Source organism: Arachis duranensis, chromosome 7 (assembly GCF_000817695.3).
Source record: "Arachis duranensis cultivar V14167 chromosome 7, aradu.V14167.gnm2.J7QH, whole genome shotgun sequence".
Lineage (NCBI taxonomy): Eukaryota > Viridiplantae > Streptophyta > Magnoliopsida > Fabales > Fabaceae > Arachis > Arachis duranensis.
In genome coordinates this window covers 5818848-5832322 of record NC_029778.3, presented here as the reverse complement: position 1 = coordinate 5832322, position 13475 = coordinate 5818848, and the positions used below count along the sequence as shown (strand labels likewise).

General features: G+C 30.3%; 2 protein-coding genes across 4 annotated transcripts in view; both read right to left on the bottom strand.

Moving 5' to 3' along the window:
- LOC107496740 (NDR1/HIN1-like protein 13) overlaps window positions 1–990 on the bottom strand; it is a gene marked incomplete in the record, with an annotated part of 1157 nt that extends 167 nt beyond the window's left edge. Inside the window, 1 exon segment of the mRNA XM_052251840.1 lies at window positions 1–990. Within this exon segment, the coding sequence (XP_052107800.1) occupies window positions 1–836 (836 nt within the window).
- Window positions 991–7057: 6067 nt separating this feature from the next.
- Window positions 7058–11534, bottom strand: LOC107496739 (probable inactive receptor kinase At5g10020). Of its 3 annotated transcripts, none has more exons than XM_052251828.1 (4): window positions 11253–11534; window positions 10020–10937; window positions 8308–9822; window positions 7058–7853 (listed from the first exon to the last, which is right to left on the bottom strand). In XM_052251828.1, the coding sequence occupies exons 2-4, from the start codon at window positions 10918–10920 to the stop codon at window positions 7264–7266; spliced, it is 3006 nt and encodes a 1001-aa protein (XP_052107788.1). In that variant the 5' UTR covers window positions 10921–10937; window positions 11253–11534; the 3' UTR covers window positions 7058–7263. The 3 variants fall into 3 exon arrangements, with proteins under 3 accessions (XP_052107788.1, XP_015973555.1, XP_020982910.1); XM_016118069.3 differs by having other exon boundaries at window positions 7058–7847; XM_021127251.2 differs by lacking the exon at window positions 11253–11534 and having other exon boundaries at window positions 10020–10371; window positions 10470–10605.
- Window positions 11535–13475: the final 1941 nt, after the last annotated feature.

Sequence of the window (13475 nt, the reverse complement as noted above, 5' to 3'; positions counted from 1 at the left end):
ATTTTAAATAACCAAAGATCCAGCTTGTAATTACATTTTTTAGAAAGAATCTTCGACTGCACCGTTAGCTGGTCTACTGTTACATCACAGTCAATCTTAACGGTGATCTTCCACGACTCAACGGAACCAACTTTTATCTTCACCGGCGCAACTAACTTAACGTTCAACGGCACCTGCCGTTTGGTCTGCGCATCCACCAACGCCTTCTCATCCTCGCTCTTCAGCTTGATACCGTTACCCTTCAACGGCGTCATAAACACCGTGATGTTTTTTGGCGGCTGGTAAAACGCCGGCAACGCTCCGTCACAGAGCTTCACGCCTTTAAAGAATATTTCAGCCGAGCTATCCGTTTCGTAACGGATTCCAATCTTGTCGTTAGGGTTATCAGCCTTGACGGTAATGTTGAACTCTGGCGAGATCACCGCCGTGGTGAGGTTCATTGCTTTGATTCCGATGTGGTCGATGGAGTAGTGCGGAGACTTCGGCTTGAAAACTAAGTAGAGTACGCCGGCGGCGATTCCAATGAGCAAGGCGATGATGAAGAGGACTCCGATGAACCAGGAGAAGCAGCAGCAGAAGCTGCAGCGGCGACGACCGCCACCGCCGTAGCTCCGTTTACTTTTTTTGTCGGTGTATTTGGCGAAGCGGCGAGCATTCTCCGGCGGAGGAACACGGTAGATCTGGTCCTTCGGAATCTTGATGACGTAGGTTCCCGGAGGCGGAACGGGTTTCCCATCCGGCGGAAGACTAGGCTTCGGTGCGACGGCGGCGTCGGAGGAGTCGATTTGAGAGACGGTCGGCGACGGTGAGTCGTGCGGGTGAACTCGGTCGGCCATTGAGGTGAGTGAGGGACAAGTCCCGAGTGAAAGGTGGGGGAGGTTATGTGTCTCTGCGAAATGCAAATGAAATGAGAATTGAAATTGAAATGGAAATGCGAAATGCGAAATGCGAACGGAAGAGTGAGCAATGCTGGTGTCTAACTGATGAATAAGAAGAGTAGAGTTTCCGTGTGAGCCTGTAAAGGGTAGCATTTAACTGTACACGCCTTTAGGGTATATTCGCAATTTTAAGTAGTAAATTTGTTTTTGTTTTATTTTTTTCCAAATTAAGACCTCAACTTATAAAACACCTTATAAAATAAAATATAAAATATAAGGTGATCAAATTCAAACTTACCCAAATTAAATCACCATTTCATTCATCTAATCTAATCCAAATCTCATTCATCTAATCTAATCCAAATGGAAAATAATTAAAATCGTAATAATTTAAATTTAATTAAATTATACTTTTGGTGAACTACATTGACTGAATCGGATTTTAAATTTATTTTTTAAAAATTAAAATCAATGCAATCTAATTTTGTAAATATTTTATAAATTTTAAAAAATATTATTATTTATTTATTTTATTCTATTGTTATATTATTGTCGACTATTAAAACTTATTATATCATTATTGGTAATTTTTTTTATTTACAAAATCACAAATCTATTCTAATTTAAACCATTTGAAATTAATCGAATTAGATTGGATTGTTTACAGAATATTATCTAATCCAAATTACACCCAAATAAAATAATGTTCAAATCGAATGAACTTTTTTCATTCAAAATCAATCCATCAATCCAAACCGTACCAAAAACACTTCTACCTAATAAAATGTTTTAGACAATTTTTCACTCATATCTATTTATTCAGATGATCATTCTCACTATTAAAGTAGGAGTTAATTATCAATTTGGTGCCCACAAAATTTAGCCGTTGACAAAAAAGTTCTTAAAAAATATTATCGATAAAATAATTTTTGAATAATTTAAAAATACGACAAAAGTAATCAATAAATAATATATTTTTTATAAGTGATAAAAAACTTTTAAATTTAGCAAACGACTTATTCATTTTATATGAATTTTTTGACAATATTTGAATAAATATTTAAAAGATACAAAAAAAATTTGAAGCAAAATTTGATCTCTAATTCTTTTTATCATATTTTTAAATCTTTCTGAAAATTTATTTGTCCTTAGAATCTTTTGAAATTGTTTTTGTCACTAAAGTAAATTTTCAAGTACTATTTTAACAGTTTACTCATAGAAATAAAAAACATTTATAATAATCAAAATTAAATTTTTAGATCAGTTCATAAAATTAAATGCATTATTTAAAAAAAAAATTGATCCCTTTAGGTTTTACTAGTAAGTGCCTTTAAGAAAATCATTAATAAGGTTTAATTATACATAATATGATTTAACATTTTGAAATGGAAAATGTTGATGAATAGCACGACAAAAGTGTTTATTGTACTTGTTGACATTCTAGAAAAATCTTAATTTTGTTCCTCATAATGCAGTGTAACTGATGAAAAAGATTGGCCATATATTGATTTAATGAGAATAATTACACTGATTATAATATACCAACAATTATAATTGTATGATTAAAATCTTAGGAAGATAACAAATGCATATTGAATTTAATTAGATGAAAAGAACTTGTACTATTTCGACACTTAATTTTCACATCGTAATTTGCGGCTTCTGATTTTGCGTAATTCGTCATTTTCTCTTTGAACCATGATCATATCAATACTCATAGATCTAAATATGTGAATATTATATATACTAACATTTTACTTATTTTGGTGAGAAGCATAATAACAAGACAACGTAACACATATTGGGAAAACAATAACATGAAAATAATAGAAAACTAATTAAATAGATATAAACTTACATGAATAATTAATTAGATCTTCAAACAAAAGCTTACATGAAAATGGAGCAAGGAGAGAAGATGTCTATCGCATTCACACAGAGATTACTCTGGAATAGATGAGACTATATGATGGACAAAGGTCTATTTATATAGCTTAAGGTTGAAAGTGACTGTTATGGTCTCATGGATATTGTGGAATATATATATAATAGAATAATGCTACACATTTAAATTTTTTTGTTAATTAAGTTTAATTAAATTGGTCTTATATAATAAAAATTAATTATAGTTAACATTATTTCAAAATTTATTATTTAACTTGATTGGATTTAATTCATAAAAAAATGTGAATGTGTAATATTATTCTATATAATAAGCTATATTCGGAGCATGTTCAAAGAAAGAAGGCTGCTACTATAAAAATATTCAATACTAACTCAAATACCTAAAAAATATTTTATCAAAATAACATAAAAGTAGATAATATATTTTTGTTTTATTTTAAAATGATTTTTTTTTTGTTATTCATAGTATTTTTTAACTCGACAAAGATTAATTTATTGTGGATCTGAGTTTTATTTAAAAGTTTATTGTTGGCTAATGAATTACTGTATGTATAAGGCGAGATTCAAATTTTTAACACTTACTTAACAAATGAATAAGTTATATTTACTATTTGACAATTATTATTAAGTGATTGTTATGGTGCCTAAAAGTATTTGCCTAACTTATTAAAAAAAGTTAAAAATTAATATTTAATTTTAAAAATATAAAATAAATAATTATTAAATATTTAAATTTTATCATAAAAAATAACTTCGACAAAAGTTAGACATCAAATTATAAGCATTATAGAATTTATGTTTTTTTTTTATATAATTTGCTTATTTCCATTTTGTCAGCGCGTTAGTTGGAGCTTTGCCATACACGGTTTTGTTTCTATTGGCATTGTAATGATCAAAAGTAGGAATAATAAATTTATGCTAAACCACTTTTCTTTTCTTTTTTTCAAAAAAAAAAAAGAAGTAATGATTTAGTCAAATATACACATACAAAATATATAGAGTATTTGATGTTAAAATTTAATATATTCAAAAAAATAATAATATGATTAACATATGTAGTGAGGTGTGAAGTTTTTCATATTCCATTGGACTAATTCATTTTACCATATTGTCCAATCATGTATCCAATTGGAGCACTGCAAATTATTGTTATGGTTAGGAGTGACATTTGCATATTAATTTGACTATCTTTATTTTCTTTAATTATGGATGGTGTCTCATGTCTGTATTTTCTATGTTAGAATTAATCAACCAAGGAGAATAATATATTATACGTATAAGAATTTGTTTAATATAAAAGTAATATATTATACAATAAAAATCAACTCAAATTAATTTACAATTATTTTATTTTGTATTCATCAATTTTTATTATAATAAATAAATAGTATTAAATAAAATAAATATATAATTATAAATATTATATTATAAAATTATAGATATTAAATTAAGTCAAATAATTTTAGATTATGGTGTCCTTATACAGTTATCGAGTTGAGATCAAATATTGAAAATATGATTTACTTTAGGTATTCTCTATGATGCACGAACACGGATACGGACACGGGATACGATACGATACGAGACATGTCAATACGTGAATTTTAAAATCTTACATGACGCGAGGACACACATACATATAAAATATAAAGTATTTTTTAGATAAATCGTAATGATATTTGATATTTTATTGATATTAAAATATAAACTAAAATTTTTAATTATTGTTAATGTCTTATTTTAATTATATTAAATATTTAAAATATTTTTTTAATAAATAATAATATATATTATATCTATATTTATTTTAAGAATATATATTAAGAATAAGACTATATACATTGACACGTGATGGTATTTAAGTATGTTCAAGTATGTCTGGAGAAGAATTTTTTTATTAAAATATGGTTGAACACAACAGACATACATATCAAACAAGTGTCAATATGTATTGTATCTAAAATATATCCGACACGCAGACACGATAACTCAATGAAATATCCATGTTTCAGGTTATTCTTTATCTTCTTAATCAATTGTAATTTATGAATTTGGTTGAGTAAATGAAAGACTATATACAGTAAAGTTTACCAGATGATTTTGAAAATGTCTTTAAATATTAGTAAATAACTTCCCCTTTTTTGGTAAATCATAGTGGTAATAAATAGCTTAAGACGATATAATATGCTTCTAGAAAAATAAATGATATTAATTTCCATTCATATATATAGTCAATCTTTACAACTAATATATATTAGCTGTGATTTCACTTCTGGATGAAAATGACAGTTGGATATTATTTTCTGAATTCTGAACTACTTTAAAATATAATATTATTTATAAATGAATATCAAACAACTTCCCTCTGGACATTGCTTGTTATGTGTCCCTTCACTACTTAAAAATAGTCTATTATCTATAGATTTTACTGTAAAATTTGGCTAAAATTTATAGATAATTTTGTCTTTTATAAATTTTACTGTGAATTTAAACTCGCAATATATATAAATTCGTAGATAATAGTTACTGCTAATTTTGCTAAAAAAAAGCCATTCAAATTTGTAACTAATTTCATGGAATATTAAACAATTTTATCGAATCTTACTGTAAATTTAGTTGCAAATTTTGTGATATGCACCAAATTTGTAAGAAAAATTACAAATATTCGATTGACTTCTCGTACTTTTCTTTTTATGGAAATTTTACAAGTACCAAAATTCGTAATAAGAATCGCAAATAACTTTGATGCAAATTTCTATTATGTACACCAGATTTTATAATAATCATAATTTTTTTAAGGGTAAAGTATATTTTTTGTCCTAAAGTTTTGGTAAAAATTTTAAAAATATCCCTAAGTTTTATTTTATTTCAATTTTGTTCCAAAATTTTCGATTTACATTAAATATATTTTCGATGGCTAAATTTTAAAAAAATTTAAGATTAATCTAACAATAATGCATGAAAATTATGTTTAATTTGCTTGTGTTAAAGGTTGTTCTTATGAAATTATTGTTGAATTGGTTTTAAATTTTGTGAAAAATTAGCCGTCAAGGATATATTTGATACAAATTGAAAACTTTTAGGACAAAATTGAAATAAATAAAACTTAAGAATGTTTTTAAATTTTTTATCAAATTTCAGAGACAAAAAATATATCTTATCTTTTTTTTAAATATCATTGGTCTTAGCCTCTTAGGTTGGCATGATATATAACAAATGTATGATTTAAGTATTTAACACATTCGGCAAAGAACCATATTGGGTTAGTCTAGTGATTAATTCTCTAGTCTGTTTAAATAAGTGTTGAAGGTTTGAATCCCGCCTTATACATGCAATAATTTATTGGTCAACAACAAACCCTTAAATAAAGATACCGCGGGAAACCAAAAACAATAATACATTCGGCAAAGAATTTTGAGATATACAATATTTCCAATGCTTCTTTAAGTTCATAACCTTACTTGTGGTGATGGCAATGAAAATTTGGTGTTGTAGCCGGCAAATGTTTTGGATGATTGAATTTAAATTGAAATTGGATCAATACATTGCCGACTTTTGGCTTAGGTTTCATGCCATATATTATCTTTTTGCTACTTCAATAAAAACAATGCTCATTTATCTTAGTTATCATTCAAGATATATTATACTATAGGGCTCAAAATTGACCTATTTGTCTGATATGCATGACTTTATCCTTGTGATTTGTGAACGATTTGATACTTGAATTCAATGTTCTATTGATAATGGTTCAGTTTCTGAAATTAAAGGGTATTTTTGTCTTCCAGCAAGTTCATTAATATTAGTTTGCATCACTAAATTATGTAAACAATAACAACAAAAATGGAGTAAACATCTAAATTGGTCAATAAAATTTTAAATCGAATATTTTGGTACTCAACAAATTTGTATCCGCTAGAAGTCCTCGAAAATTACTTACATCGGATAGATTGATCTTTCTATCGGTCTGAAAGAACTAATTTATCTTATAGTGATATTTTTTAGAATTTAATAGTCTTTTAATAAAACTTGTTAGAGATTTATTTGTCAAACACGCTGTATTAAAAATTTGATTGAAAGAGATAGAATGACCACTCAATTCGACTACAGTAATTCTCGAGAACTTCTAAAGAATAAAAATTTGTTAGCGACCGAAGTGGCCAACCTGAAATTCCTTGGAAACTAATTTGGGTGTTTACTCATTTTAATTAACATTTGTAGATAACTAGATGGAACAAGGACAATACTGTAAATTCAACAATACACTATCTGCACAATTTAAGGGTTGAAAAGAATGAATTATTTCCATGCTTAAAGAATTTCATAACAATATGCTGCTTGCTGACATGTTGCAATGATGCCTATGGAGAGTTGTGTAATCAAGGGACCAAAAATTTAAACAAAAACCAATCATAGATAACTAATAATGATGATGATGATGTTAGTGGTTAATAATTTTATGATCAGAAACTAAAAATGCTTGCTACCTTATTGATGAAAGATCAGCAAAAACTGTTTCCATATCAGGCCTCTCTGATGCTGGAAGAATGCATGTAAGAGCAACCTTAAGCATTTCATCAAGGATTCTAGATGCTCTTTCACTTCTTTCTTGTTCCACAAGGAACCTGTCAAAGCATTCATTAGACCGGTTTTCGCTGGCTAAGAACCTCACCCAATCGGTCAGGTCGACCGCTCCTGGAATCTGGGACAATATTTCACCCGATTTTCGCCCTGTCGTGAGCTCTAACAAGACTACTCCAAATGCATACACATCACTCTTTAGTGAAGGGGATGGTTTGCTTGATGATCTGGCAAACTCGGGAGGCATGTAACCAAGAGCACCGGCGTTCAAGACTTGCTCGGCCGTGCCTGCAGCAGTTAGTATCCGGTGCAGGCTGTAGTCAGTGAGCCGAACGTTCCGGTCTGGAGCTTCAAGTAGAATGTTTGTGGATTTGAGATTGCCATGAGGTATGGCCTTCTCATTGTGTAGGAAATTCAAACACCATGCGACTTCGACGGCCACTCTCAGCCTCTCATCAAGAGACAGAGATTGGAGATTTCTTTTATCTGCCTCTGCAGAAAAAAAGAACATAAACCAGTTAAATATAAATGGTTCCATGCATTTGAATGTTGAAATTTCTATCATGATTATGAAAACAACATATATATTTAACGCAGTTATCTTAACGTGAAGTTGATTGATGAGAACTGTTAGATGACAGTTTAGTAGTTTAGTCAAACATGAAATTATCTAATGATTCTCAACTATCAACTTCACATGAAAACAACTGAATGTGAATCTCTACCATATTTCGCATGAACAATTTGCAGTGTGAATTTATATTCAAACCAAATAACTCAACCTAAATTTCCAAAATTAACTTTTTCCATCTCTAAAAGATTCCAAGCCAACCAAGAACATCAGAAGTGTAAAAACTAATACTATTTGTTTTCTGTTTTCGTTTTCTCGTTCTCAATATTTCCTTGGTAAAATCCTGAAAATAGAAACATGAAAGCATAACCTTACCATGGAGATAAATGTCCAAAGAATGTGCATTAATAAAATTTGTTACAATCAGTCTCTCATGCTCCTTTGGTCCCAAGTAGTAACCCTGTATAGAAACCAGATTCGGATGCTTGATAGTCCCGAGTTTCCTAACTTCCCTCGCAAACTCCTTCTTCCCTTTAGTGATGCCTTCCCTTAACCATTTTACAGCTAATTCATGACCAGAGTCAAGTGTGGCTTTATATAGTGTTCCATGACAACTCCTACCAATAATTTCCGCCGGAGCACACGAAAGTTCCTCACCAGTTAACACCAAAGATCCATCAAATAGATTCAAGTACCCGCCTAGTTTATCTGGAGAGGATACACTGAGGGAACCGGGATTCTCAAACTGAGGACTTATAGAAGATGAAGGATTTGAGGCTGACACAAAAGACATTGGAGAAAGCATGTCCTCGTCGTTCTTAACTAATTCAGGTTGGCAAAGATCTTTTGCCTTCTTTGTCAAGGCATCGATGTTTCCTCCATCATCAGCTGATCCACCCTTAGAAGATCCTATTGCCTCCAAATTTCTGTTAGGTCCCTCTCTGGTTGATAATGAAGAACTCACTTGGACCATACCTCTTGCTTCATTTTGTTTCGAAGTCCTTTCTTTTTGCCAGCGAACCATGTAATAAATCACCATACCAACAAAGGCCATCACAAGAGCGCCGGTCACCAAACTTGCAATCAAAGCAATCCTAATTGCAGATTTTTTATGTGACTGATGTTCTCCCAAACCAAAGTCAGAAGCATCTTTTGGGGATGATCGTGATTTCAGCAGAGAGTTTCCCGGATGAAATGATGATTCAGGAAACTGCATTAAGTTGTCTGGCACAACACCTGAGAGATTATTGAAGGACACATTAAAACCTTGCAACGCCGGAAGGTCATTAGGAATAGTACCTTCCAATTTGTTGCTACATAGATTGAGATAAGCCAAATTGTGAAGCTTGCTTAATTTTGAAGGTATAACCCCACTCAAGTTGTTGCATGAAAGATCAAGATATACCATACTAGAATTTTTAGAAGAAACTGATGGATTATTTCGACCTTGTCGAAGTTCAACAGGAATGGGTCCAGAAAACTTATTGTTGGAAAGGTTAAGCTTAGTCAACTTGGTCGAGGTGAAAAAGCTCGGTAGGAGGAAGCCCGAAAGCCGGTTGAGACTAAGATCAATCTCTCTTAGCTCTGGATATGTTCCCAAGATTGGTGATAGAACTCCCTCCAATGAGTTATTGGATACCTTAAGTTCGGTTAACCTTAAGAACTGAGTAGTTTCATTTGGCAGTGTACCTACCAATGAGTTTGAACTTAGCTGAATGACTTCCACATAGTTACCCCAATACTGGATCCTCGACAAATTACCGGACAGCATGTTATTACTCAAATCTACGATGGCGCAGTGGCCTATCTTGAGAGGCAAGGCACCCGACAATTTGTTCGAAGATACATTAAGTTTCCTTAGAGTGACAGAAGTGATACTTCCAATGGGACCTGCAAAGAAGAACAAGTTAGTTTAGATTGTATATGAAGAAATCGGTAGCTGTATGAACCTATGTCATGAGTTAATTTGATGAATTAATGACTAAAATGAGAAGCTCTTGTTTCGAATCTTTTAGCAGTGTCATACATTGACACTAAAAATAGCACAGGTTTGAATTTGAAGATAGAAAACAAAGACAACAAGGTACCTTCAATCTTGTTTTGACTGAGATCCAGTTCAGACAACATCATTGAACTTTCTTTCAACAAAGTTTGTGGTAGCAAACCTGACAATTGGTTGCGTTCAAGTCGAAGAATACGCAGCGATACCACGAATGTGAAGGAAGGTATGTTACCCTCTAACTTATTATTACTCGCATCAAAGACCTCTAAACTATCAAGGTAAGGCATTCCATCATGAGCAAAAAGCTCACCAGTCAAAGAATTGTGGCTAACATTTAAGTATTTAATCGAAGAGAGAAACGAGTCATCTCCGAGTCCAAAATCCGGTGTCCCGGAAAACCTGTTGCGGCTTAAGTCCACATGCACAACACTTCCCATCTGAGAAAAGATATGCATAATATCCCCAGAAAAATTATTAGTGTTCAAATCTAAATACTTCAACTTGCTAAGTTTGTCAAACCCAACAGGAAGAGTACCTTCAAATTCATTTGAAGAAAGATTCAGATACACTAAATTTCGCAATTCAACAAAGTTCGAGGGTAACAATCCATTAAACTTGTTGAGGGACAAATCAAGAAATTCAAGCAATTCCAGCTGACCAATTTGCAAGATACTTCCTTCGAATTGGTTGTTCGAAACAGACAAGTTGCGAAGCATTTTAAGGCCACCAATTGCAGGGAAATTAAACTCTCCGACCAACCCGGCATTGTCCAAAATGATTGATGTAACACTTCCCTCACCACACAATATTCCATACCAGTTCTGAGGGCATCCATTAGAATCTAAGGACTTGGAATTCCACGAATCGAGAACTAGTCCGGCAGGATCGTCTCGAAAACCCTTCTTAAGTTCAAGGAGTGCATCAATATCTGAATTACCAAATGCAATAGCCACCAACAAGAATAACATCAACCACATACCCTGCATGCCTTTCCCACTAGCTCCTACTCCAATAACCAACAACACACACATCAATTTATCAGGAAATGCACAATTCTAGAACCCAAATTCGGGTGCCAAACATTGATTTTAAGAAATGCAGTTCCATAATGTGTTGCATAAACAATATTCTCAGCAATGCAGACAAATTTCTAATGCCAATTCCACAAGAAATGAAAAATTTACAAATAACTAAGTTCATCCTTGACCTATGAACTTCAATTCACATAATTTACCTTATGAACATTCATAAGCAAAGGCAAGAAGAATTACTAGAAAGAGAAAAAAAAAAAGAAGGCATTATAATGGTGCATTGTTACCTCTTAATTGATAAACAGCACAGACACGGTTGAGTAGTGAAACAGCAGAAGCAGAAAAAGAAGAAGCTCAGAAGAAAGAAACCAAACCCCAACAAGTTTCTACTACAAAACAAGAATGCTTTTGATTATACCAAGTCAAAAATAAATAAATAAACAAATGAATCTGACCAAGGAAGTGAGATCAGTACAATGTAGTGTGTATAAGGAATTGTTGGCAAGAGATTGAAAGAAGAAGAAGAAGAAGAAGCAAGAGCAAAGAATACACAGTGAAAGAAGAAGAAGGAGAAGAAGAGTAAGAGAGAAGAGACAACATAAAAGGGTTAGGTGAGTTGATGTTTTATCAGGATTAAGTGATTAACAAAACAAAAACATTATAAAATAAAATAAAATTCTTCTCTTATATATGTACTAAATTAAGGATTTTTTTTGGAATAAATTAAAAGAATATTTTTTTTTAAAATATTTCAACTTTAAATTCATAATATTTTTATTTTTGTAATTTTAAGTATGTTCGTCGTATCTTTCGACAAACTCCATAATATTAATAGAGTTCGCCACACCCAATAAACTCCACTTCACTTCTACGTCTTCAAATTAAAGACTTTTTTATCTCTTACTTATTTCTTTGTTATTGCTAGATCTTCTTACTATATTGTTTTCCTCGTTGATCCAAGACATGTACCTTTGACTTGGTTAAATAGTTTTAACCGCATTGTCTTTTTTAATTGTTTTTAATGGTCCAACAAGGCATCCCAATGTAAAAGCATTTCCATCTGTGGAATGTAAAAGTATATAATAGACTATATAAATTATAAAATAAATATTTTTTATATTATCTAGAATAACCATCCGAATACTAAGAATAAAAAAATATTTTTTCAAAAGTTTAAAATGATTTTTGGTATTTAGAGTTCTAATAGCATGTCATAATATCACTCATCCCAAAAATTTTAGCTGATAGAAAAAAATAACACTAATAATTATATCTCTAATACTCCCTAAACCTCCATTGTACACATTGTACAAATATTCTATTGACTCCTCGTACTTTTCCTTTTTAAAAAAAAAATAACTCACTCTTTAGTTCACTTGGACAATTCAAGTAATAATAAATATATATTTATTATTAATGTAATAAAATTTATTTATTTTAATAGTGTATCATTAATCATAGAATATATATATAAAAATAGAAATTAAATATTTTAGTTAAATATACTAAATACGTTATTTTAATTTTTGTAAAAAGAAGAGGGTATATTTTATAAATAAATAAGAAAAAAATGTTATTTAGACATCTTAAAAAAATATTATTGTCTTTTCTATATTTATGTTTTTGTTGATTTGATTTAAGATTTTTGAAAGGATTTTTATGTAGATTGTTATTACTCTATTATGTTCTATGATTACTCATTTATTTATTCAATCATTTCGATTAACTTTTTCTTCTCCCTTTTCACGTGGGATCCTATAGTACCTTTTTAATTTGCTCAGTAATATGAGTAATGTCTTTTCATATCACTACAAAGTCAAAAGTGTACCTTTATCCTATTTCTTAGATGTTACTCATTCATTTAAAGTGATAATAATAACTATCTCAAAAAAAATTGCATATAAATCTATAAAATGCATGATTATTTTATAATACAAAATATTTTTAATCTAATTATATGTATAATTCTATATCTGAGTTATTTTTTATAAAAAATTTTTTTGCAAAGTACCATATGTTTTCCATTGAAGAAGCTACAAATATTTTGATAATTAAATTATTAAATTAACATAAATTATAAATAATACATATTTTAATATGCTGATTTTACTATCAATATCTAACTTATTAGTTATAAACTCATTAAAAAAATTGGTTCTGATTATTGTTAGTTTGTCTATATATAAAAAATAAATAAACAAGTTAAATAAACCTCAAAATAATTTTTAAAATCAGTGTTTATATTGAAAGAGCTTTTAAAATTCCAATTGCATTATAAATATCTTTAAGATTAAATCTCCTACTTTTTTTTTGTCGAGTTACTCCTCACGCTGTAAGTAACTTTTCACCTACCATTTTACTTTGGATTAGAAAAATAATGTTGTTTTAGTTTTTGCACTAAATACTTGTAGTCTTGTAGTTTATGAAAGTTAAACATAGTTTTATTAAGTATTTAACTTCAAAATTAAAACAACATTGTTTTGTCTAATCCAATATGAAAGAATAATTGT

Coding starts and splice junctions, on each gene's coding strand:
- LOC107496739 (XM_052251828.1), bottom strand. CDS start 10,920: ATGCAGGGTATGTGGTTGATGTTATTCTTGTTGGTGGCTATTGCATTT. Junction 9,823..10,019: donor CAGTCAAAACAAGATTGAAG/GTACCTTGTTGT, acceptor TCTTCTTTGCAG/GTCCCATTGGAAGTATCACT. Junction 7,854..8,307: donor TTTGGACATTTATCTCCATG/GTAAGGTTATGC, acceptor TTTTTTCTGCAG/AGGCAGATAAAAGAAATCTC.